Raw genomic sequence first — 26,466 nt, forward strand, 5'->3', positions numbered from 1 at the left:
TTATTAATCTTGTCTCTATCTAACGACTTCTCGGTCTTTTGAATCTATCAGGTAACGTCACAGCGTCAGCACACTGCTTCAATCTCTCGCTTTCACGCTTGTACTTAGTCATTTTAGCGAAAACCTCAGATACTGTTGGTTGTGCACAGGACTTAATTTGTGCCAGAACACGCCGGATCCGGATCCGGCTCTGAAATCTGATCCGGCACCTCATTTTACCGATCCCTCTCCTCAACCCCCCTCCACCCCCGTCCGCTGCTCACTTTCACTTTCTTCCCGCGCTTTCCCAACCCTCTTCACTTCCGTCCTTTGTCTGCAACACCTCTCCACCATCCAATACCTCTCCATCCTTGGGTAACATGCCGGATCCGTTACCCCGATCTGTTCCAGGACCTCGCAATTCACCAATTAAGCACTGGTTGTGCACTTTTTTTTAACCAACCAAGTTTGTCAACGAAATTATAACGACACAGATCACTCTGCCTATTCATGCCAGAGTCCGGCAGAAAAAGTGATTGACAGGTGGTAATTTGTGTGTAACTTATCTTTATTTATTTACGATTTGGTTATGGGTAAAACAAAGACCATGCGGGTCAGGTAGTTGAAACGGTAGGCTACAGATAATTAATTCGTTATGAATTAATTAATTATTCATAAATGATTAATTAATCTCAGGCTACGACGACGATGCCATCTTCCATCGTGATGTTTCACATTAGACATCATACGATGCCAAATTGGTCGACATCGCCCCACCCTACGCTGTTGCCACATAAATGCGTTTAAACTCCTCTAATTAGAGTTTTAAATGCAAGTATTTTGAATGAGCAATTGCTTTATTTAAATAAAAGAATGTCCAAGACAAAGCTAATAAGTTTCATATGAGTATATGTGGAATTTACTGCGATGTGACGGGGTGCCACCTGAAATCTTGCCTAGGCCGCTAAATTGGTTAGGGCCGAGCCTGCACTGTGATTTAATAACATTATTAGATTGTTTATGTACGTAATGGGAATTACATAATGTTATCATAAGAAATTATACTATGATGTTATTATAAACACAATAAATATTACCGTAGTTGAGCACAATCATTTCTAAAACCAGAATTATTTATTTATTCTACTGCATTCAATAATATTACACGTGTTTTGAAAAAAAGAGAGCAATTTTACTATTAACATCATGGGTTTGAATTAGATTTATGCATAATATGCCCCCTTTAAATGTTTTGAAATAAATAAAAGCCCCTCCCAGTATCTATCATGTCAATGTGCATTACACACAATCGCTCACTGTGAGGTTTTGCGTTTTGAAGAGTGTGTTTTGATGTGTGCCAGCAGATGACTTGCTCTGCCGAAACTCTTTCCACATTGAGTACAGTGATGCGGTTTCTCTCCAGTGTGAATTCGCTCGTGTGCTTTCAGGGTTGCCGAATGAGTGAAACTCTTGCCGCAAAGCGAACACGTGTAGGGTTTTTCTCCAGTGTGAATCCTGAAGTGCTCTGTCAGGTTGGAGGCTTTATTAAAACTCTTGCCGCAGTGCGAACACACAAACGGCCTGACACCGCTGTGCAATTTCTGATGCATTTTAAAAGCGTCCAGCTGTATAAAGCTCTTCCCGCATGTCGAACACGAGTGAGGCCTTTCCTCTGAGTGGCTCTGAATGTGGTATTTTAAAACAGATGCAGATGGGAACTTCTTTCCGCAGTCTTCGCAGCTAAAAGGCTTCACTCCAGAATGCAAGCGTAGGTGTTTCCTGAAATTGTGCAGCCAGGTAAATCTCTTTGCACAGTGCGGGCAACTGTAGGGTTTTACACCGGTGTGAATTCTTGAGTGGTTCTTCAGGCTGTCACTTCGCGCAAAACTGCTTCCGCACTGATCGCATACGAACGGTTTCTCCCCGGTGTGAATTCGTATGTGGATCGTGAGATGCTCTTTTTGTGCGAAAGCTTTTCCACACTGAGGGCACGCGTAGGGTTTTTCTCCCGTGTGAAGTCTTCGGTGCATTCTCAGGCTGTCTTTACGTGCGAAACTCTTTGGGCATTGTGGGCACGTGTATGGACGCTCTCTGCTATGCATGCTGCTGTGACTGATAAGGCTTGCTTCTAGCGTGAAACTCCTGTCGCAGTGAGGGCATGAGAATGAGTTTTTGGTATCTGTTGTTTGAGAATTATTTTCAGGGTCTCCGGGTAGGAACTCCTCATCTTCATTCAGTTCCAAGTTTTCTTGCTTCACTTCCTTCAGGTCTAAAAATGAACAATTGGAGTTTGTAAACATGACAGACACATGTAAACATAGCAGACAGTATCACTTTATTTTCCTTGCACCATTATGCTGTGTTCACACCAGACGCGGAAGAAGCGTCAAGCGTGAGTCAATGCAAAGGCGCAAATAGATATCCTGCGGCGTGAAAGCGTTGAGGGAATCGCACAAAACGCTCAACTCGCCCAAATGAGGCGGCGCAAATGACAAGATTTGCGTGAGTTTAGCGTTTTGCGCGATTGCGTCAACGCTTTCCATTCATTTGAATGAGTGACATCAGGCGTTGCCAAACTGCATTGTGGATTCGTCGACGCCGCTTCAGTGGCGTTGCTCGCTGCAGAAGTTAGGAACTTCTCAACTTTTCAAGCGTCAGCGGACACGTCAGCCAATCAGATCGCTTTATGCAAATACACCAGCTCAGACAGTAGTCAATTGCGGACTAATTTGATTGGCTGATACTGCTATGACGATCACATCAGCCCCAACTTCAGACAAGCCCTCTGTCAAGCGTTGACGCTGAAGCCCCGTGTGAATCGGGTGTTAACGCATGTTTCGCGTGAATCACTCGAGTTGGAAAGATCTGAACTTCAGTGGACATTCACACCACATTAACCAATCAGGAGCTTTCTCTTGTAGGGGTGTGCTTATGACGTAGCGCCTGTTGTTGGTGTCCCGGGGGGAAATCCTCCCGTCGACACCGGACAACAGTTATGTCCGATTCACTCGGGGCTTCAGCGTCAACGCTTGACAGAGGGCGTGTCTGAAGTTGGGGCTGATATGATCGCCATAGCAGCGTCAGCCAATCAAATTAGTCTGCAACTGACCACTGTCCGAGTTGGTGTATTTTGCATACGCCAATCTGATTGGCTCACACTTCCATTGGCACTTGAAAAGTTGAGAAAGTCCCAACTTCTGCAGCGAGCAACGCCACTGGACCGGCGCAGATGGATCCACAATGCAGTTTGGCAACGCATGACGTCACCCATTCAAAGTGAATGGGAAGCGTTGAAGTTGATGCCCCGTGTGAATGGGGCGTTAATCAAACTGGGCTCAGCTCAGTTGGAAACGCCGCTGAAAGCCTCCAACATCCAGGTAAAGTTTCTGGAGGAGTTGATGAACTCACAGAGTTGGCGCACCTCTGAAAGGATCTAGTGGACTCAGACATGGTTCCAAACGAATCGACGCTGTTTTTCAGCCTTTATAAAGCACATAAACACAGCTATTCTCTCAATAAAATCCATGTTAGCCATTTAGCAACGAAGCTAGAGTCACCAGGCACACAGAAGCCCAGCCCATGATGCAATTCCGTGTCTATTGTGAAGCGGATTTGATGCGTCTGGTGTGAACACAGCATTAGTGCTGGGAAATTTTAGTTATTAAAGTAATAAATAAACTAAATATATTCATTCAGACAACTATTCCCGGCATATGTTTTACGCAGCAGATGCCCTTCCAGCCGCAACCCAGTACTGGGAAACTGGGTTGCTGCTGGAAGGGCATCTGCTGCATAAAACATATGCCGGAATAGTTGGCGGTTCATTCCGCTGTGGCGACCCCTGATAAATAAGGGACTAAGCCGAAGGAAAATGGATGAATATTATAGCCATTCGTCAATTTTAGAGATTTCAGAAATACGTAAATAGACATGATCACAATTGTGACCATTCATTTTCTCTCAACTTTGTACCTTTTATATCAGGGGTTGCCACAGTGGAATGAACCGCCAACTATTCCAGCATATGTTTTACGCAAAGGATGCCCATCCAGCCGCTACCCAGTACTGGGAAACACCCATACACTCCGGCCAATTTAGTTATTCCAATTCACCTATAGGGCATGTGTCTGGACTGTGGGTAAAACTGGAGCACCCAGAGGAAACCCACGCCAACACAGGGAGAACATGCAAACTCCACACAGAAATGCCAACTGGCCAGGCCGGGACTCAAACCAGCGATCTTCTTGCTGTGAGGCAACAGTGCTAACCACTGAGCCACCGTACTGCCTAAACTAAAAATATATATATAACTAAAACCTTATCTATCTATAACATTATAACCCGATATACACACACAATACAAACGAATATATGTTTTAAGGGGGGTTAGGGTATGCAAAAACTTTTTCACACAGGGCTATGTAGTTTAATTGTGTTATCTTTGACTAATATAAAAAAAAAAATTTGATGATCGAACACATTAAAGTCTGCCAAACAAGCAAAAAATAAGAAATCAGTAAGGGGGAAGGGTTACTTTTGTGTTAAACGTTACTGTTTTCATCTGGGCTTGGCTTTCTTGTTTGTATTAATATTTTTTAAATCTGGTATTTCTGACAAATGCAATGCCCTTTTAAAGTACACAAAATGCGACGGATAAACCTGAGACTGAAGGAAAAGTACATTCACTTTCTGTACAGAAGATACACAGTTTAACAAAAACACAGCTTAAGATAAAACAAACCTTTCAGATTCATTGCATTTCTGGATTGTATGAAGAATAGGATTCAGTCTGAGTGTGCACTGTTTTTTTATTTATTTTAAGGGATGCTGAATGTGTTTTTGTGCAAGTGAGATGAATAAACACGTCCATAATAGATCTAGTACTAAAGTAAGTTTAACGTTTACACCTATCATACACAATCCATCTGAACTTACCCCTGGAGCCTGTTTTAGGAAGGAGGTTCTACCAACTCTGAGTTTAAACTCTGAGTTGACTTACAGAGAGATTAAAAACTCAAAGTTTTCGGTTTTAGAATAGCAGATCTGAGTTAGGTCAATCAACTTTAAGTAGACTAATTTACCGCGACTATAAAAAGGCATTATCAATGGAGCGCAGATATTACGAGTGAATATGTGTAATGGAAATTTATCTATATTCATCTTTTAGATGTGAATGCATTTTCTACATTGCTCCATTTTACTGTGCATGACTACTCTGTTTTTTGTCTTTCATCTTATACTTCTATTGTGTAATGTTGTTTGTCTCCTTGTTTTGTAAGGGGCATGGGTCAGAAAGGTTGAGACACCTAACGTAAACATGATATGGCCTGATTAGAAGCCAAACCTGAAGCAGTAAACAAGAATCCAATACAGGGAAAAGATAACTATAATCCATGATGCATGTGCCTAGCGCATGGCTTTAGTGACCTCGTAAGCAGTACAGGGGAGAAACCAGATAAAAGAGAGAGCACACTCTGTTTTCAGTGTCTCACTCTGCAGAAACTGTTTGTTGCTGTATGATTGTGACCTTCTTTGCAAAGAATAAAACTTTAAAAGACAACCTGGGTAAGACTCTGTCTTTTTTACCACAGAGAACGCCTCATTAAAGAAAAATTGCCACTACACTATGGCAACATCTTAAAAAAAGAGATCAGCATTTCTTTCTCCAGCTGAACTTGATCAACAACTCTGCATCAGTGAAACAGAAACCGTTTGCGTGGGAAAACAGCTGCTCATGTTTTAATTTGCGTAATTTTACATTTAGTGAAGTTTAAATGTTAAACTAATTTCGAGAGGAGCATGTGCTCATGATTGACCCAGCTGGTCCACATTAGCTAATCATGATCCTCCAATCAAAAGGATCACAAAGTCACTATATATATCCTCATTTCCTCTCTACAACTATCTTCGTCTGGAAGAAACCCCCCTCCTCCCCTTCTTCCACCTTTATCAAGAATGGGTGGCACGGTGGCCTAATGACTAGCACGTTTGCCTCACAGCAAGAATACCAATGGCGTTGGGTCTTCACTGGGCCATCTGGTGTTTCTGTGCGGAGTTTGCATGTTCTCCGTGTGGGTTTCCCCCGGGTTCCCTGGTTACCTCCCACCATGCAAATGTGCTCTATATTATTGATAAAATAAGCCTAAATCTTTTTCTAATGTCTTACTCTCAGGAAGTTCACCTTGGCCTCAGCAGCGGGGGAGTTTCAGATCGACCTGAGCTCAGTCTCCCCTCGCCCTGTAAAAGGAGGGAGCCCTGGGCTCGAGGATACCTTGAGCTCAGGGCTCTCTCCCGGGACAGCACGCCAAACAAGCTATGTATAAATCGTGAGCTAAGTGTGAACTCTTGAAAAGTATTTAAATATTTAAGTATAATAAAATAAGAAATGTAATGTGTGACGTTTATTAAATTTTCACTTGAAAAAGTGGGGAATTGGCGGTAATTTTGAAGCTATTTCAGATGTAATTGCATTAAATTACATAACTTAGGCTACTGCATAGTTTCTACAACAAACTTGACAAAACAAGAATGCAGATAACCTTAACTCAATGTGCCGTGGAAATTAATTTAATAATTTAAATTTAATTTAAGGTTCCCACTTTCACACACGTTTATAAGTTTTAATAGATTTAAAAGTGCACTTGTGTGTCTGCCTTTGTTATTGATCAAGTGGTAGAGGCTGATATGACATTTATGAATGCAAGCAGAACTAAACAATAGTTTTTAAAGGAATAATAATCCCTTTAATCTAGTATCAGCACATGTCCCTGTCGAAGGTGAGTGAATTTAAGCTAATCATTTATTAAAAAAAGGACAAGCCATTCTCGTACGTGACTTTGTTCTTTGTGTGACTGAAATGTAGGCAATAGCTGTGTTTCCATCCAAAAATGCTAATTAAATTTAGCCTAAATTTAAAATAATCACTTCCTGATTATCTGGCGCCAAACATCAACAGTAAAATCAGAATTTACTGTGGTAGGAGAAGCTGTATGAATCTTTTCTTTATTTAATAAATGACTTTCACCTCAGAGGACAATGCAAACACACAATGAATGTGTGGAGACTTGAAGAACTGACGCTTTTGACATGCTCCTGATGCTCTGGAGGTCATTAATAATAACATTAATACTGAAAGGCGTTTTAGAATGACCAAAACAACAGTTCAGAGGGTTTACAGTGTGCTCAGCCTGCTGGTTTGTCCATTCACACACATTTTCATCATCACATGATCTCTAATAACAAAATCACATGACCTTTTTTAATGCACAAACTGGAATTTGTTCGGTAAAAGTGTTTCCATTGTAGTTTATGCACATCTTTTCGTATCGAATAAAAAGTTTATCCTGCTCAGTTATGCACATGTTTTTCATGCTTATTTTCAAAAGTTATGTGCATCATGGCGTTTCCATCAATCGTTTTTATGCGCATCTCCAAAATGAGCATTAAAATAGGTGGGTTGAAGCGTAAGGCTAATGCGAGAAATACCGCTTCATCTTTAAAAAAGGGGAGGAGACTGACAGAAACTCTGAGTTTAGAGAATAAAACCTGCTCCTGACCGGGTTAGGTTCACAGAGTAAGTTACCACGGTAACTGACTCTGAGTTAAAGTTACCTCTCTTTCAGAAACAGGCTTGACTTACCCTGCTTTCTCCAGTTTAACAAACCAGCCATTTTGAAACGGAAAACCCAGAGTTTCTCTCATTTCAGGGTTAACATACTCAACCTCCTTTTTGAAGCAGGGCCCTGATTTCTCTCAACAGTCAATATATATGAAAACAAAGTTAATAACCTTGTTTTTTTTTGTTTTGTTTTTTGTTACTTTACTTCTTATTGGATTTTTTTTTTAAATTTATGTAACCCCCAACACTTTCACGATACTTTATATTTTAATTCCTGTTATTGTATTATCTATAACCAATAATAATGTCGAGCTGTTCTGTAACTTAAAGCTCTTCAGTAGTCAACAATGAAGACTTATGAAAATTCTACATAAAGCTCACATCTCTCCCTCACGGAGGCACAAGTTTAAAAAGGAGTTGTCACCAATGTGTCTGAAATGTAAAACTGAGGAAGGAGACCTTGTTCATTGTTTTTGGGTTTGCAGGGAAATTCAAAAGTTCTGGGCTATGATTGAACAAGAAATTAATGGTATTTTATCTATTAATATTGGTGATAACCCCAAGCATATGCTGCTTGGGATTTTCAACGAGATTAATATGGACAAACATAAAAAAACACTTTGCAAGTTCCTGACATTTTGTGCAAGAAAATGTATTCTCCTGAACTGGATAACGGACAAAACTCCTACAAAGTCTTTATGGCACAGGGTAATACTTGAATATGTACCACTGGACTACTTAACTTGTGTCTTACATGGCCAAGATGTTTTATTTCACGAGAGGTGGGATCCATTTTTGTTACATATGGGTTTAAACATAACCTCCATAATCCACAGAGGGTTGACCTAACAAGGTCAGATCTTATGAAGGTTTGTGGTGCATGAATATGCAATATCGCAAATTTTATTAATGCCCCCTTTTTATTTATTTTTATTTTATTTTATTTTTATTTATTTATTTATTATCCCCCCCCCCTCACGTTCTGTTCACTTGTTTGTTGTTGTATCTGTATTGCTTAAAAATTGTATAAATACATTATAAAAATTTTTTAAAAAACGATGAAGACTTAAGAACAGACACCAACCTGCTTGCTCCTCAGTTTCTTCCTGCTTATTGATTCTGAATGTTTCTGAATCACCCAGGTCATCAATCTCCTCTTCAACAGACTCCATCTTTACCTCCAGCTCAATCAGATACAAAATATAAGATATTAATTTTGTTTTGCATTAATCCTAAACTATACATGCGTGTACACCATAGACTGTAAAAATGGTGTATGCCAAATTAATAAACACAACAACACAATGTAAATGTGTCCTATATAATGCTATAATTTCAAAGAAAATACATTTTGTTGCCTGATTTACATAATACACCTACTAGAATAACATTCAGGGTAAAGATAGTTTAAATGCCGATAAATTTGGTCATGCATACCTAAGCAAGAATAATTTATGCTTTATTAAAAGAGTTTGTCTCCAAAATGCTCATGAAGTGTCATCTTAAATCTTTACACTTTCTCACTTTTATTCAAACAACTATAGGCTTTACCCATTAGCAGCTATATGATATTAATCCTTTAAAAATTTAATCAAACTTCGTATAATCACTTATGCTTTCATATATTTCAAAATATGAGTACATGTCAGAAGTTTTTGTTTTATTTCTTACATAATATATTATATACACTCACTGGCCACTTTATTAGGTACACCTGTCCAACTGCTCATTGAGAACGGTCTGGAAAAAAATGAAATATCCAGTGAGCGGCAGTTCTGTGGGAACAAATGCCTTGTTGATGCCAGAGGTCAGAGGAGAATGGCCAGACTGGTTCCAGCATATAGAAAGACAACAGTAACTCAAATAAACACTCGTTACAACCGAGGTCTGCAGAAGAGCATCTCTGCACACACAACACGTCCAACCTTGCAGATGGGCTACAGCAGCAGAAGACCACACCGGGTGTCACTCCTGTCAGCTAAGAACAGGAAACTGAGGCTACAATTCACACAGGTCACCAAAACTGGACAATAGAAGATTGGAGAAACGTTGCCTGGTCTGATGAGTCTCCATTTGTTCTGTGACATTCGGATGGTTGGGTCAGATTTTGGCCTCAACAACATAAAAACATGGATCCATCATGCCTTGTATCAACGGTTCAGGCTGGTGGTGGTGGTGTAATGGTGTGGGGGAGATTTTCTTCGCACACTTTGGGCCCATTAGTACAAATTAAGCAGCCTATCTGAGTATTGTTGCTGACCATGTCCATCCCTTTATGACCACAGTGTACTCACCTTCTGATGGCTACTTCCTGCAGGTTAACACACGGTGTCATAAAGCGCAAATTATCTCAGACTGGTTTCTTGAACATGACAATGAGTTCACTGTACTCAAATGGCCTCCACAGTACCCAGAACTCAATCCAATAGAGCACCTTTGGGATGTGGTGGAACGGGAGATTCGCATCATGGATGTGCAGCCAACAAATCTGCAGCAACTGCGTGATGCTATCATGTCAACATGGACCAAAATCTTTGAAGAATATTTCCAGTACCTTGTTGAATCTATGCCATGAAGGATTAAGGCAGTTCTAAAGGCTAAATTGGGTCCAGCCAGGTACTAGTTAGCTGTACCTTATAAAGTGGCCGATCAGTGTATATACACAATGTCTATGAAACATTATTTCCTTCATACTGTTCACAAACATTATTTAAAACACTAGCCCCTTATCTAGCAGTCTTGTACATTTTATGTATATTAATATCAAACGTAAACTAACTCAAAATGATTAATTCTGAATAAAACATTGTTATGGAGTTGAATGACCAACTCACACACGTTTTTACCGTTCAATTAAGCCTCGCTCTTATTAAAAACATCTGTATGCTCATTTCTAGAGTATTCACTTTACCTTTTGTCGCATTTTTATTAAATATTCCGCTCTTCGGACCTCTTCTGGATTTAAATGCTGTTTCTGCTACTCTCAGAAGGCATTTACGTCCTACTGCAAATCTCTAAAACTGTCGTAAACATAGACAGTAGTGCGTCTGCGCATTGAGCAGCAGATGTTATTCACGTGTCTTCCTCCAGGGGGCAAAGAAAACCAAAACACAAATGAAGCAGATTCAAATCTCAATCTTCATTTCTTTAATAGAGAAAATTAAAGTATGATCGTTTAAATCTTTTCACTGTAATGATTGATATTATCTGAGATGTACATTGATATCAGACAAATACATCTCCATAATTTTTATAACCCTTTATTTTTGTGATGGCAAGCTTGCCAAGTTCATTAAAAACAAAAAAAATAATATATATATATATATATATATATATATATATATATATATATATATATATATATATATATATATATATATATACATACATGTCATTTCTGTTATTCTATAGGCCTCTTAAAATATAACAGTGATGAACAAGACAGATATTACGATAAAACATTTAAAATGCGTCTTATCTTACTCCGAAAGACCTTTGAAATGCCCAATGCCATTCATACAGCACACATTCCTGCTATTGTATGTCACGCAACAATTTACAAATAAAAATAAATGATTTTATATGCACTTTTGGCCATTCATTTACACAAAAACAGCATTTTCTTAAACAATTTCTTTATCGTCTTCATGTAAACTGCAAAAACATTATGTGACAGTGTTGACATTGTGTTTAATGTGTTCATTCTATAATCTTGAATAAATACATGACCAAATAAACTATATATAAACAGCAAACTACAGGACTGTACATGTAGTGTATCTACAACCATCAGCTATAAGTCTGGCATGCATAAAACTGCATTTTCGGACTTTTGAGGTTCATCTTGACAATTAGGCCTGCACAATATATTTAAAAAAGTATCATTGTATTGTTTATGGCATATAAGATATTTCAATAAAATGGCAACAGAACCTAGTACACTGAAACATATTGTAAATGTGAGAATTTAAAACATCAGTTACTCTAAAAACAGCTTATACTGAAAAAAATCTGCCAAAAATCACAGGGTTGTTCTAATTTATTATGTAATAGTGAGAATGGTGGCTCAGTGGTTAGCACTGTCAACCTACAGCAAGAAGGTCGCTGGTTTGAGTCCCAGTTGGGCCAGTCCAAACATGCGCTATATAAATTGTATTAACTAAATTGGCCGTGGTGTATGAGTGTGTGTGAGAGTGTACGAGTGTTTCTCAGTACTAGGTAGGAGCTGGAAGGGCATCCGCTGAGTAAAATATATCCTGGAATAGTTGGTGGTTCATTCCGCTGTGGCGACCCCTTATAAATAAGGGACTAAGCCGAAGAAAAATCAATGAATGAAAAGTGAGGGTTTTAAATATCCTCATTATTTACAACAATATGTATTTTTCCTTAAATTACCAAGTTAGACATTCTGTTCAGACTTAATATATTTTAGTGCATTGTGTTAAAGAAAATCTATTGATAAAAGAGCTTTTTTGTTTAAGGGTCCAATGGATAGGAATGATTGACCTGCTGATATTCAATTTATAGCATCTTTTAAGTAGGCCTGTCACAATAATAAATATATGGACTTTTCGCACAACACATGATCTCAATCATTTTGGTGTGATGCAGTATATATATATATATATATATATATATATATATATATATATATATATATATATATATATATATATATATACCTTCTGCTTTTATTAATCTTTATTAATCAGGGGTCGCCACAGCGGAATGAACCGCCAACTTATCCAACTTATGTTTTACACAGCGAATGCCCTTCCAGCGAATACCCAACACTGAATACCCAACACTCTCATTCACAGACATACACTACAGCCAATTTTGTTTACCCAATTCACCAATAGCGCATGTGTTTGGACTGTGGGTGAAACCAGAGAACCTGGAGGAAACCCACGCCAACACGGGAGAACATGCAAACTCCACACAGAACTGCCAACAGGCCCAGCCGGGACTCGAACCAGCGACCTTCTTTCTATATAACCAGGGCTTGACATTAACTTCGACCAACCAGCCAAATGCGGGTAGATTTAAGCTGAGGCGGGTTAGACAACCACCCCCACTAGCCACTTTGGCTAGTTGAAAATAATTTTTAAATTCCAGTTCTGGCTCGTCACTAAAGATTAAAATTTTAGTTTATGTATAGTTTTACGCTTGTTTTGACACATTATTTCAATTTTGTGGCAAGGAAATTAGTTTGGTGCTGGCCAGAGAAAAAAAAATAGGTAAATCCTTATTGTGTTGAGCCCTGAAAAGTCATGTGAAATATAAGCGACACAATGAAACCACAACCCATTTGGGCATGCTCATAGAGCAAGCTCATGCACAACACACAAATAAAAGTGAAATGAATGAGGAGGCATGTGGACATAACACAACATTTAAATCCAGAATTTTTAGCAAGCCAAAGTCAAATATATGGATATAAATTATGCTTAAAAAAAAATTATGACTAGTGAAAATGGCAAGTGGCTAGTAAAGTTGGAAACCTACTAGCCGCAGTGGCTGGTGATCAATAAGTTAATGCCAAGCCCTGTATATAACCCAAATCTCTATTTGAGGTGTCAAAAACACCCTGGTATTTACTATTTTCATGTGTGTCTGACAGCTGAAAATAGATCTGCTATCAGATATCGCACCCTCTGTTACTCTTTACCTTGCACTTTTCTGTTAACATTTATTATTATTTATGTAGGATATGTGTATTCACATTCTGATTCCAATGCCTGATTAATAAATGGTTAAAATGACTATAATTAAATGAAATATTTTAAGAATAAAATATGTTTTTTGGAAGAGTGTACTTTCATTGGGATAATATTATATTGTCATTTTGGCATTATATGTAATGAGTGGTATTAAATGGTCTTCAAATGACAATAATATCGTTTATGGCAATATATTTTGGTGCGATATATCGTATGACAAAATTAGATATTGTGACAGGCCTACTTTTAAGGTGTTTAAGCAAACTTTGCTGTCATATTTTACTTTGTATTGTACTTGTGTTTCTTGAGGATGTTGTTGATTATATTCTGAACAGATTCAATGATATGCATGTACAGTATATCCGGAAAATATTCACTTTTCCACATTTTTTTATTCAATTCAATTCCCCTTTATTTGTATAGCGCTTATACAATGTAGATTGTGTCAAAGCAGCATCACATAAAAGGTCACAGTAAATAGGAACAGTGTAGTTCAGTTTGTAGTGTTTCAGTTCAGTTCAGTTGAGCTCAGTTCAGTGTGGTTTAATAATCACTACTGAGAGTCCAAACACTGAAGAGCAAAACCAACGATGCGCAGCTCTACAGATCCCGAACCATGCAAGCCAGTGGCGACAGCGGAGAGGGAAAAAAAACTTCACTAATGGCGGAAGTGAAGAAAAAAAACCTTGAGAGAAACCAGGCTCAGTTGGGCACGATCATTTTAATTTCTCCGCTGGCCAAACGTCTCGTGCAGAGCTGCAGTCTCAGCGGCGGAGGCTGGAGGCTGGCCTCAGCGAAGACTCGTCATGTTACAGCCTTATTCCAAAATGGATTAAATTCATTTACTTCCTCAACATTCTACACACAATACCCCATAATGACAATATGAAAAGAGTTGTTGAAATTGTTGCAAATTTATTGCAAATAAAAAAGCTGAAGAATCACATGTACATCAGTATTCACAGCCTTTGCTCAATACTCTGTTGATGCACCTTTGGCAGCAATTACAGCCTCAAGCCTTTTTGAATATGATGCCACAAGCTTGGCACACCTGTCTTTGGGAATTTTGGCCCATGCCTCTTTGCAGTACCTCTCAAGCTCTATCAGGTTGGATGGGAAGCGAAGGTGTACAGTCATTTGCAGATCTCTCCAGAGATGTTCAATAGGATTTAGGTCTGGGCTCTGGCTGGGCCACTCAAGGACATTTACCGAGTTGTTGTGAAGCCACTCTATTGATATTTTGGCGGTGTGCTTTGGGTCATTGTCCTGCTGGAAGATGAACCGTCGCCCCAGTCTGAGGTCAAGAGCACTTTGAAGCAGGTTTTCATTCAGGATGTCTCTGTACATTGCTGCATTCATCTTTCCCTCTATCCTGACTAGTTTTCCAGTTCCTGCTGCTGAAAAACATCCCCACAGCATGATGCTGCCACCACCATGCTTCACTGTAGGGATGGTATTAGCCTGGAGATGAGCGCTGCCTGGTTTTCTCCAAACGTAACGCCTGGCATTCACTCCAGAGAGTTAAATTTTAGTCTCATCAGAGCAGAGAATTTAGTTTCTGATGGTCTGAGAGTCCTTCAGATGCCTTTTGGCAAATTCCAGGTGGGGAGTGGCTTCTGTCTGGCCACTCTACAATACAGGCCTGATTGGTGGATTTCTGCACAGATGGTTGTCCTTCTGTAAGGTTCTCCTCTCTCCACAGAAGAACGCTGGAGCTCAGACAGAGTGACCATCGGGTTATTGATCACCTCCCTGACTAAGGCCCTTCTCCCCCGATCACTCAGCTTAGATGGCCGGTCAGCTGTAGGAAGAGTCCTGGTGGCTCCAAACATCTTCCACTTACGGATGATGGAGGCCACTGTGCTCATTGGAACTTTCAGAGCAGCAGAAATTCTTCTGTAACCTTCCACAGCCTTGTGCCTAGAGACAATCCTGTCTCGAAGGCCTTTTCAAATCATGTCTAATCAACTGAATTTACCACAGGTGAACTCCAATGAAGCTGCTGAAACATCAAGAATGATCAGGGGAAACAGAATGTACCCGAGCTCAATTTAGAGCTTCACGGCAAAGGCTGTGAACACTGATGTACATGTGATTTTTCAGCTTTTTTACAACTTCAAGAAATCTTTTTCTCATTGTCATTATGGGGTATTGTGTGTAGAATTGAGGAAATAAATGAATTTGATCAATTATGGAATATTGCTGTAACAACAAAATGTGGAAAAAGTGAAACGCTATCAATACTTTCTGGATGCACTGTACATATATATTTTGTATTTCTTTTCTTCTTATAATGTGATGCTTTCCCTCCCTCATCTAATGTTTGTGTTTTATTGTTTGTTGTTCTTTCAAGGATGTTATGTAATTTCTGTTATATATTCTTGCGTCATTATTATGTGATTGCAATAGATTCTGGGACTCTTTTTAAGTTGGTTTTATATTTGCACATTTGTTAATTATAATGGTCCCTATATTGTTTACCATGCTACTCTGAATATTTGGTGTGAAATAGCATGCGAATATGACTTAAAACAACATTAGCACTATTTAATTGACTATGAACAATGTTGTACTTTGATAGTCATTGGCTGCTAATATAATTCCCTATTTATTATTTCCAAATTATGCTTTTCTGAAATTATATCATTAAGGAGAAAGGCCACATTTGCAAATATAAAACCAACTTTACCACAATGAATATGAGATGGTACATCTCAAGGGGGTTTATCCTAATTAAATACATTCAACGCACATCTCAGCTGGATTTAGCCACCTGTGGCAACATTAAACAGCGTCTTTTATGAGCAAGGAAGTTCCCAGATCCGATGAACCCTTTCCCACATTGAGCACAGGGCAAAGGCTTCTCTTCATAATGCTTTTTGCGCTCGTGTGATCTCAAACATCCTAATCTCAAAAAACTCCTATCACAATACAAGCACTTGTGAGGTTTCAACCCGCTGTGAATTTTCTGGTGCTCCTTCAAATTTCCAGCACGACTGAAGCTCTTCCCGCAGTCCAAACACAAGTGATCTCTCTCTCCTGTGTGTGTTTTCAGATGCTCTTTCAAATGGCTGGGATACGAAAACCCTTTTTCACATAAAGAGCAGATATACGGCTTCTCTTTCGGGCATTTTTGCGATGCGGAGTGAGAGCGCAAATGATTATTGAGGTCTGCGTCCTCTAAAAAACCCTTTCCACAGCGATAGCAGGTGAAGGGTTGATTTCCGTGACGCACTTTTACATGCGCATTAAGCTGTTTATTGGTTATGTAGCTCTTTCCACAATCGACACATGCGAATGGTTTCTCTCCTGTGTGAATTTTTATATGGTACTTAAGTGCTCTTTTGCGTGCAAAACTCTTCCCGCATTGTTGACACAAGAACGGTTTCTCTCCGGTGTGAATCCTGATGTGACATTTCAGGTGCTCTTTTTGTCTGAAGCGTCTCCCGCATTGAGGACACGTGTACGGTTTTTCTCCGCTGTGGATTTTGAGGTGATTCAAAAGGCTACTTTTTTGCATGAAACTCCGTCTGCAATGAGGACAAGTGAAAGATTTCTGGTCTTCTCGTGTGTTCTGCGTTTCATTCTGCTCCGTTTGTGTGGATATGGTTGTAAAATCATGCTGTTTGTCCTCCTCTTTGCTTACACCATGGCTTTCTACTTTTACTTCTATTATGCCTAAAAATAAACACAATAATCTCAATAAGATATAGTTCAGAAGTAGGGGTGTAACAGATCACGGTTGCTCCATATGAATCACAACTCATGGTTCAGAACCCACATGACCCATAGGTTAATACATTTTTTACTTGTAACTTAATCCTAAATTTGGAATGATCACAGAGAGATCGCCTCTCGCATCATTCAGATCACATGTATAAAAGCATTTAGGCTTTCCTGTAAAATATAATGATGACAGAAGAAGTTGTGGCGGGTTATTCAGGATGTGGTGGGTTTCTTAGGTTATTAAAGGTGTTTTCTGTCACTGCTTGTTTAGCCTGCGTAAATGCATTCAGTGTAAGCTGCACTTTTAATCATTAAAAGATCAGGATCTCAACACCCACGCAACATAAATTATAAATGATGGTGATTTGCATATGTTTATTAACCCTTCGAATCGCTGCATTCAAATTTGTGTTTGAAACACGCAAACATCAAGAAAGAGATTCAGTCTTTAGTCGTTTGAGTTAGTTATGAAGTTCAAAACTGTTAAATAACACATAAGTTCTGGGAGAACAGTTTATAGCTTAGATAAAAGCACTGATGTTTATGGTAAAGAATAAAATCACTGTCATGTGCTCAAAAATGAAAGTTGTAGGCAGCAATTACATCATTTAACCAAAAGGTGATGACGACAACCAGGCATCAAAAATATGCCACTAAATAATTCTTCAAAAATGATAATCTAGCAATGAAACATGAAGTTTCATGAGTGAATAACTGAACCATTTATTGAAAATGAGACTAAAAATAAATATGGGCTGTACAAATTATATTGTTAGATTTCTACATTCAGCGTTATAAGCAACAGTAGTAACAGTGAATTTTTCACAATACTGAATATTTTATTTTTTATTCAGCTGATTATTTCTTTCTTTATTTTATTTTATGAAATGAAATTAAATGAAATGAAACCAAAAGTTTCTTGCAGTGCTGTTTTTGTAAATGAATGGAAAGCAAATGACATTTGTCTCCTCCCTTTTTTGGCTGATCGGAAAAATGGTCCAATCCGCGACTAAAAAAACCTTAATGTGGTCTGAACCCTGAGATTTGTGATCCATTACACCACTATTCAGAAGGTAATGCATGTAAATCAAATACAATCTGAAATATTAAAGAATAAATAATGAAAACCAACCTGCTTGTTCCTCCGTATCTTCTTGTTTTATGTGAAAGTCTTCAATCTCCTCTTTAATTAACTCCATTTTTTTCTTACATGTGGATTTGCTTATGATTGTTTGGTATTCCCAGCATGTCCGATGTGATCTGCTGAACGCAAAATTAATTTGCACATTCAGTATTTACATCTGAAATGTATATCATCTCTTTGTGTATGTCTTCAATCTAAGTCTTAAAGTGGCGGACCACTACGATATCATATTTTAAACTTTAGTTGATGTGTAATGCAGGTGTGTGAATATAAACAAAATCTCTAAATGTAATCCGGTCAAATTTCAATGCAAAGGGTGACATTGGCTTATACAGAGTTAGCTTAGCAAAGCCTACAGCGGACGAAGTTTGGGGACTACAAAAAAATACATCCAGGCTCGTGAGATCACAAACGCTTCAGGTTATGCGCATTCACCACGTGCACATACCGATACAGAGAAAGCTAAAATGGCATTCAAACGCTGCTATTTCCACAGAGCTTGTTCTGTTTCTGTATTTGGGCTTCCAAAGGACAAGACACAAGGAGAGAAGTGCTTACAATTTAATTTTAATTACATTTCAGAGAATTATAAATATATATATATATAGCTCTAGCATTTGACAATGGAGAACTTCCAGAATTACTCCCATTTCAGTGCTGGATTCGGCTAAAATCTCCTCCAACAGAAGAACCTGTGGATTGTGAGCCACAACCTGTAAGTGTTTTTATTTGTTAAAATTGATCTACTATATGCACAGTTTCTAGCGTTAACGGTATGTTGTAGTGAGGACGTAAACAAGTATGTAAACAACGGGAAATGCTGTTTGGCAATTTAGCTACTGAAGGATTTGATTATTATGTGTGTGTATTCTACTGTTTTTACAGACTGTTTTTCTTTTTCTCTCTACTGTGTCTATACACTGCAGAAATGTGTGTGGGTATGAACATTCATACCCACACACATGGGTATCTCGGTGTGGCCGGAACATTCTGTTCTCCTTTGGGTGCAAAAAGTCACTATCTGACTCGCTCACAGATGAGCGCATACCTACACGCACACATTCTACGTATTCTGGTTACTGTAAGCTGTCTTTGTATCGCTGTTTCCCTCCTTCTATGATAATATTCTTTTGTGTTAGGGCTCAGCTGCAGGCGGACCCTCAATTTGTATATAAGATTGCTCTTCCCTCCCTTGTGTCAGAATAAAATCATACTGAACCATTCAGCTGATTTTCTTCTCATCTTTTCCAAGCTTGGACGGTCTTGATGCAGACACTCACTGGTGATACAAAAAACTAGAGTGAAGGGACCTGAGAAAAAAGGGATTTTCCTACAGCTACAAATTCATATTTATCTATCAAACCGCTATAAACAGCCATCTCTACGCGGCCAATTTCCCTGCGTTCTCGAATAACAAACTCGCAAAAGATTTGTGAATGTTTCATATTACTTACACATGCTTATAACCCAAATATATATATATATATATATATATATATATATATATATATATATATATATATATATGAAAGACAGTGTTGGCAACGTTTTCAATGAAAAGGCGCTAAGCTCCGCCCGAAAAGTGGCTAAATGTTGCTAGATTACATCATACGTCAATTTGCATATTACTGACATCATCACATCCAACCATTTATGTTAGTTTAACAGCCTATGGTTAATAAAGGGATAGTTACATTTGCACTATGCTTTAGATTAGATTAGATTCAACTTTATTGTCATTACACATGTACAAGTACAAGGCAACAAAATGCAGTTTAGGTCTAACCAGCAGTGCAATAGCAGCAAGTGCAGGATATATGTATAAGTTATAAAGTGCAGTTATAGAAAAAAACGGTAATATTTACAGATGGATGTACTATCAACACTTTGTTTGCATGTCAATTTAACTAAATTTATTGCTGTTTGAATATAGTATATCAGTATAGATGTGTAATGAATTTGCAATGATCTCTCAATAATAAACTCAGACAAGTTGCCAAACTGTCTCTAAAATATCTGTGATTGTGAACAAGAAAAGAATAAACAGTTAAATTAAATTGTTAAATTAAAGGAGAAGCAGATCGGTTTGACTGTGCAATGGAAATACCTCACAGTGGTGCCGGTGCTAAATCATTTGCTGTTGGTACGCAGAGAAGTGGTCTGCTCTCAGGCTGCATGTGGGAGAGACTGCTGGACAAGAACTGGGCCGCCTGTGAGCGCTCTGAGACAGGGGAAATAGACAATAAAAATGCAATATGATAATAGAATTAGAAATAACAATACTGTAGTACACATTAGTTTTTACTACAGTAAACGGTGGCGTACTGTAGTATAATAAACCCTATATTTGTAACTAACTACAGTATTGGGTAGTTTGTTTATAGTAGCTACTTTAGATTTAGTGTTAACGTTACCATATTATTGAATTACCACACAGATTAATTCAAATACTGTACTGCAGTATTATTCAAAATCAAGTATTTTTCAAACCTTAAACATTTGTTTTAATACAACGGATGATTACAAAAGCGAACAATTAATCCAACTGCGTATACTAATGCAGCGTTTATTTACATTTACACAATGCAATTGGTCAGTCAACGCTATACAAAACAGCTTTAAGTAGAAGTAAATAATAATCTGTAAGCAACACTAATGTTTGTACACAAAAAAATATTTGCTAAAGAATATCATACCATTCAAAATAAATAAATCGTGTCAAGTGAAGGGTTTATTTATTGTGGTTTTACCTCTTGAGAGTTCGTTCTCATCTCGTGTACTTTTCAGGCTCGCGCTCTCCGGCTGCCGCAAACACGCTCTTGACTGTCGTGAATACTTCCCTTCCGCACTCAACTGTATTCCTCCAGGGGGGCGTTTATCTTTGTTTACCTGTGCACGTGTAGTGCGCGACACCCATTGCGACTAATACTGAAGTGATTTTATATTCAGGGAAAACAGATTTAATCTACTTTAGCATTTCAAAAAGGTTTTGTGAAATCAAAATGTTAAAATATGGGTCAAATTATGTTGACAGATGTTTTTTTATGAAGGATTAAACTGCATACCTATTCTGACCTATTAAAATAATGTAATGTAAAAGAGGGGGATTATAGCACTCAGACTACACTATTACAAGTTTTATTCACCAAACAGAACAAACGGGTTGCTATTAACCCACATCAAAAATATTACTGCGATTTATGGTGTATAGCCTACTATAGTAGTATTGAACCCTACTATGGTAAAGTACTTGAATTAATCTGTGTAGCACTACTGGTGTCTGTGGTAATACAACAACGAAAGTAATATAAACAAATACCCAATACTGTAGTTTACTATAGTACAAACTAAAGAATACTGAAGTATTTATTAGTTTATCAGTTCACTAAAGTTGATATTGCTGTTTGATGTAGCCTTTATTAACAAAGTGTTGTAAATAAATACTATCATATATATAGAATTATTCACTTATAATAGTGTGGTTCAACAACTATTGTATTATATTACTATATTTAATAACCTTTGTATTGTTTATATTGTATTTGTATATTGTTTATATGTATATATCAAGTATATTTAAATGTAGAAAAGCTACTTTTAATAGTTTGTTCGTTGTGTGAAATTGGCATTTTATTTTGGCTATTGTAGAAAGTCAGACATGAGTGTGTGTGAAGTAAGAAATATTACATTTACCACAAATACAAATACAAAATCTTAGGACTTCACACTTGCGTTGCTTATCTGAATCCTTAGACAATATTCCCACACATGGAAAATACTATAGTACTTTATAGTAAATGTAGTGTTTTTGAACCATTCATTCATTCATTTTCTTTTCGGCTTAGTCCCTTTATTAATCAGGGGTCGCCACAGCGGAATGAACCGCTGTTCAGTCATGATGACTGATCACATGGCGTCATCATAATTTATTTGTTTATTTATAACAATAAAAGGTTTACAGTACAAATAAAACAGAATACTGTCTAGTTCATTTTTAAACAATAAGGGAATTATGAATTAACTATATAACAAGCGCATGAGAGAAATAAAGGATTGAGAGCTTAATATAAACATAAAAACGAATAGGCCTATTAAATACAAAGCAATAAGCACAAATTTCAGGAGTTTAAACACCACTCTAGGCTAATACTTCTTGTTTGAATATGTTAAAAATGGGTTTGCATTTATTTACATTATAGATATAAAACTTTCCGATATATTAATGTAAAACCCAGGTGTTTTGATTAAGTCTTAAACAATGATTAAGATTATTTTGGATAATGAAAGCATTTTTTTTTAAAGTGCTCCAAAAAGTAAACCAAAAAGATTGAACAAAAGGACAAAATAAGTGATCTACACTTTAAGAAGAAGTTTCTCAGAAAAAGCAAGGTACATCAATGACACTTTTAAAACTTGTGCATAAACGAATAACAAACTCGCAAAAGATTTGTGAATGTTTCGTATTACTTACACATGCTTATAACCCAAATATATATATATATATATATATATATATATATATATATATATATATATATATATATATATATATATATATATATATCATATAAGTCATTTCATAATTATTTAATAAAATAGTTTTAATTATGTAAAATTATGTAAACTTAATTTGTTAAGAAACCTTTAGGGTGTCAGAATCAATGATGATAATTATTTTATTTCAAGTCTGTAATGCTTATTTAAGTTAATATTTAGGTTATTCACTAAAATATATCATTTAAATCGTTCATGGAGCTGAATGCAGTAAATAGTCTGCATAAAAAAGGTAGAAAATAAAGTATTTAAAATATTTATTGCAGTAAAATATCTGCAGTCTTTTAATAAGCATGATATATACAAGATAGAGAGTGTATGAAAAGTGAATTCTTTGTTTTGAAATTTGTGAGACAGAATTTGTCCAATAATAAACCCGAAACACACGTGGTGGTTATCATATAGTGAACTCTGCCAATCGTGTAATGTCAGTGTCGTCATCGCAGCTCCCGCAGTCACTCTTCAGATGGTGCACCGGCTGAATCAATCGTCTGATCTCGATGCCACATGTGACGGTCACGTTGCGTCCGCGCCACGTCAATCCGAACAAAATTTCTAACCAGCATGCACCGCTTTAAGAAGTCCGCTGCATGAAGTCGAACGCACCTTATGTCTATACTATATACCGATGTTTGTTGTGAATACACGCCCTCTAGTGGCGAAAATTACATACTGTGCCTTTAACAGCTGGTTTCTCTCCAGTGTTAATTCTTTCGTGTCTTTTCAGATTTCCAGCCAACTGAAACTCTTCTCACAATATGAGCACTTGTGAGGTTTTTCTCCAGCATGAATTATCTGGTGTTGTTTCAGGAGGCCAGTCATACTAAAACTCTTCCCACACTCCAAACAAACATGATCTCTTTCGGCGTGTGTTTTATTTTTAATTATTATATACAGTATAAGAATTATGTTCTTGTAAAGCTTTGTTTATTAATCGCAGGGTTTCTGCAGGTGTCCTCAAGTCAGATTTAAGACTTTTTAAGACCTTTTTCAAACCATTATGAATGAAATTACAGACTTTAAGGCTAAATGCTAAGGGATTTTTACTGGCCTAGTGGGCAAGTCTTTTACTTGCCCTATCAAAAAAAAAGTATTTCTTATCCACGTTTTTAAAAAGTGTGTCAAAACAAGCATTTTTAAACACATCTACAAACAAGAAGTTTTAAAAATATATATAAAACTGGAAATAAATTGACATGGACATGGGAAAATTAAGACCTATTTAAAATGATTTAAGACACAGGTGTCAAACTCAGTTCCTGGAGGGCCGGAGCTCTGCACAGTTTAGTTCTAACCCTAATTAAGCACACCTGATCCAACTAATCGAGTCCTTCAGGCTTGTTTGAAACCTACAGGTAAAGCTGCGGTCACATTGGGCTTTTCCTCCCATAGACTTACATTCATACGCACGCGAATGCGTCAGACCAGAAACGCAAGGTCATGCGTCAAGTTTCGCATGTCGCTGCAGTGCAAAGTTCAAGCTTGGTGAACTCTGACCTGCGAAATCGCATCACTTTACTGCGTGAGACCAATTGAGGATTAAAACACGACCTCTCTGGACAGAAATTTAAAATAATGAGCAATCGTTGGCTTTTTTAAATGTCTAATTATCTTGTTTAATCCCGCCACTTTTCGCAGCGCCGTACGACAGAATTTCGCACACAAAGCCCAGTGTGACCATAGCTTAAGTGTGTTAGAGCAAGGTTGGAACTAAACTGTGCAGGACTGCAGCCTTCCAGGAATTGAGTTTGACACCCCTGATTTACGACTTACAAGACATTCTTTTTGTGAATTAAAGACTTCTTAAAGCCTAAAATTTTAGATTTGTAATTTAAGACATTTTAAGACTTTTTAAGTCTCAGCAGACTTAACGCGGACCTAACCTTTTTCTTGGAACGCAAAATTACCCATTATGCTTTGCGTGTATGCGCAAGGAGAATGCTAAGAACTTCCGGTCGGCAGCTGATGCGTGTAAAGAGTCACATTTGGATAGCTTTGAAATGATAGTTTTAATCTATTTTACATGCATTTATTTTCTTTAAACTGATACTGTTGTCGATCAGCGCCACCTCCTGGACTGATCATTTAAAAAAATGTGATCTAATAAGATGGAAAACAACAGTTGTGAGGCATTTTCCCCTCATTGTCAGACGCCATCTTCTGCTGATTAAATGAAGCCTCGTCATCGCTAAAGTCACCTGTACTGACACACTAGCACACTGATTTAATAATCAGAATCAGAATCAGAATCAGTTTTATTGCCAAGTGTGCATTGCCAAGTTTTATTGCTAACTGTGACAAAGTGAAAATAAATTGACATTTTGAAATGACAGAAAAACACAAACACACTTGTTGTGGTGAATACAACACACTGAAAGATAAACAGCTCGCGATTAGAATGAACATGCAAATCAGCCAGCAGAGTATCAGTCACACACTTTTATTGGTCATTTTTGTAAATTGCATGACTTACATACCTGTTAAGTTTCATGATAGCAATCTGGTTTGCTCTATAATGCAATGAAGTATTGCGTGTGGCATGTGTGTGTGTGTGTGTGTATTAAGGAGCCGCTGAGCTAACAGCTGACAGGCCGGGGAAACACACACACTCTGTATTTCTGACGGCAGACACGTGAACTAGGAGAACGTTTTTCGCGCGCTTGAGCCACATCTGACAGATTATAACGGCTTTAACACATGCCTTTCAAAGTTGTGTATCACAAAAACACTCCGTAATCCACTCAACACGCTATTGAAACCCATTTTCAGAGTGCAAATTACCGGTTGTAAACGCTGTAAACAGAAGTTCTAAACATTCTACCAGAAGACGCTGGCCGCTATGGCGCCCTCCATGCAGCAGCCAAGAAAAAAGTCTATACATTCGACCAGAATCCAACATTACAACATTCCCGACAATAAACTCATGTGAAAACTTAATAGTGCTTACAGTTATTGATTAATATTTTACAGCTACTTATTGTTTAACTACACAAACAAGTGTAAAATAAGAACACAAAGTGTACGCAAGTAATAATAAATGGCACCAATTATCAATATTCAAGCAATAAATAAATACAAAGGCAAGGAAAGATTTAAGGTAATCAGACTGCAATCATTATTTTCTTGAAAAACAATTCATTCATTTTCCTTTAGTTTAGTCCCTTATTTCTCAGGGGTCGCCACAGCGGAATGAACCACCAACTATTCCGGCGTATGTTTTACACAGCGGATGCCTTTCCAACTGCAACCCTGTACTGGGAAACACCCATACACGCTCACATTTACACACATTCATACACTATGGCCAATTTGGCTTCACCCAATTCACCTATAGCGCATGTGTTTGGACTGTGTGGGAAACCGGAGCACCAGGAGGAAGCCCACGCCAACACGGGGAGAACATGCAAACTCCACACAGAAATGCCAACTGACTCAGCGGGCACTCGAACCAGCAACCTTCTTGCTGTGAGGCCACAGTGCTAACCACTGAGCCACCATGCCCTGGAAAAACTTATCAGGAACAAGTATATCTAGTTCTCAGAGCATTTCAGCTAATTGAGACCAACTTAAGCTCGTCTCAAGCAACGTACTTCAATATTAAAACTAAACAATGCTCACTGTGAGGGTGTGACATTTCCTGGTGTGATTGAGAAGATTCTGTGATGATCTAAAACTCTTCTGACATGCAGGACAGTAATACGGCTTCTCTCCAGTGTGAACTC

The 26,466-nt window shown here is 37.8% G+C and overlaps 3 protein-coding genes across 6 annotated transcripts in view; all 3 read right to left on the minus strand.

Moving 5' to 3' along the window:
• Positions 1-1,094: 1,094 nt before the first annotated feature.
• Positions 1,095-10,603, minus strand: LOC130241703 (zinc finger protein 239-like). The gene is made up of 3 exons (XM_056473618.1): positions 10,509-10,603; positions 8,682-8,781; positions 1,095-2,248 (listed from the first exon to the last, which is right to left on the minus strand). The coding sequence occupies exons 1-3, from the start codon at positions 10,518-10,520 to the stop codon at positions 1,293-1,295; spliced, it is 1,068 nt and encodes a 355-aa protein (XP_056329593.1). The 5' UTR covers positions 10,521-10,603; the 3' UTR covers positions 1,095-1,292.
• Positions 10,604-12,284: 1,681 nt separating this feature from the next.
• Positions 12,285-20,999, minus strand: LOC130241972 (gastrula zinc finger protein XlCGF8.2DB-like). 4 transcript variants are annotated; one of them, XM_056473980.1, is made up of 5 exons: positions 20,941-20,999; positions 20,298-20,411; positions 19,410-19,469; positions 18,179-18,306; positions 12,285-16,998 (listed from the first exon to the last, which is right to left on the minus strand). In XM_056473980.1, the coding sequence occupies exons 4-5, from the start codon at positions 18,243-18,245 to the stop codon at positions 16,076-16,078; spliced, it is 990 nt and encodes a 329-aa protein (XP_056329955.1). In that variant the 5' UTR covers positions 18,246-18,306; positions 19,410-19,469; positions 20,298-20,411; positions 20,941-20,999; the 3' UTR covers positions 12,285-16,075. The 4 variants fall into 4 exon arrangements, with proteins under 4 accessions (XP_056329955.1, XP_056329954.1, XP_056329957.1 ...); XM_056473979.1 differs by having other exon boundaries at positions 18,179-18,309; XM_056473982.1 differs by lacking the exon at positions 19,410-19,469.
• Positions 21,000-24,993: 3,994 nt separating this feature from the next.
• The window catches only part of LOC130241973 (zinc finger protein 664-like), a 6,875-nt gene continuing 5,402 nt past the window's right edge, over positions 24,994-26,466 (minus strand). The window contains exon 3 of the mRNA XM_056473984.1: positions 24,994-26,466. This exon is cut by the window's right edge and continues 825 nt beyond it. Within this exon, the coding sequence (XP_056329959.1) occupies positions 26,348-26,466 (119 nt within the window). The 3' untranslated portion in view covers positions 24,994-26,347.

This window comes from Danio aesculapii, chromosome 15 (genome assembly GCF_903798145.1).
Source record: "Danio aesculapii chromosome 15, fDanAes4.1, whole genome shotgun sequence".
Lineage (NCBI taxonomy): Eukaryota > Metazoa > Chordata > Actinopteri > Cypriniformes > Danionidae > Danio > Danio aesculapii.

What these genes read in the sequence shown, in the direction of transcription:
- LOC130241703 (XM_056473618.1), bottom strand. An exon ending in AGAAACTGAGGAGCAAGCAG is followed by an intron (nt 2,249 to 8,681) that starts GTTGGTGTCTGT and finishes GTTCATTTTTAG; the next exon opens with ACCTGAAGGAAGTGAAGCAA.
- LOC130241972 (XM_056473979.1), bottom strand. Translation starts at nt 19,432, where the DNA reads ATGAGAAGAAAATCAGCTGAATG. An exon ending in AGAAGAAAATCAGCTGAATG is followed by an intron (nt 18,310 to 19,409) that starts GTTCAGTATGAT and finishes TTTTGCGTTCAG; the next exon opens with CAGATCACATCGGACATGCT. An exon ending in AGATACGGAGGAACAAGCAG is followed by an intron (nt 16,999 to 18,178) that starts GTTGGTTTTCAT and finishes GTTTATTTTTAG; the next exon opens with GCATAATAGAAGTAAAAGTA.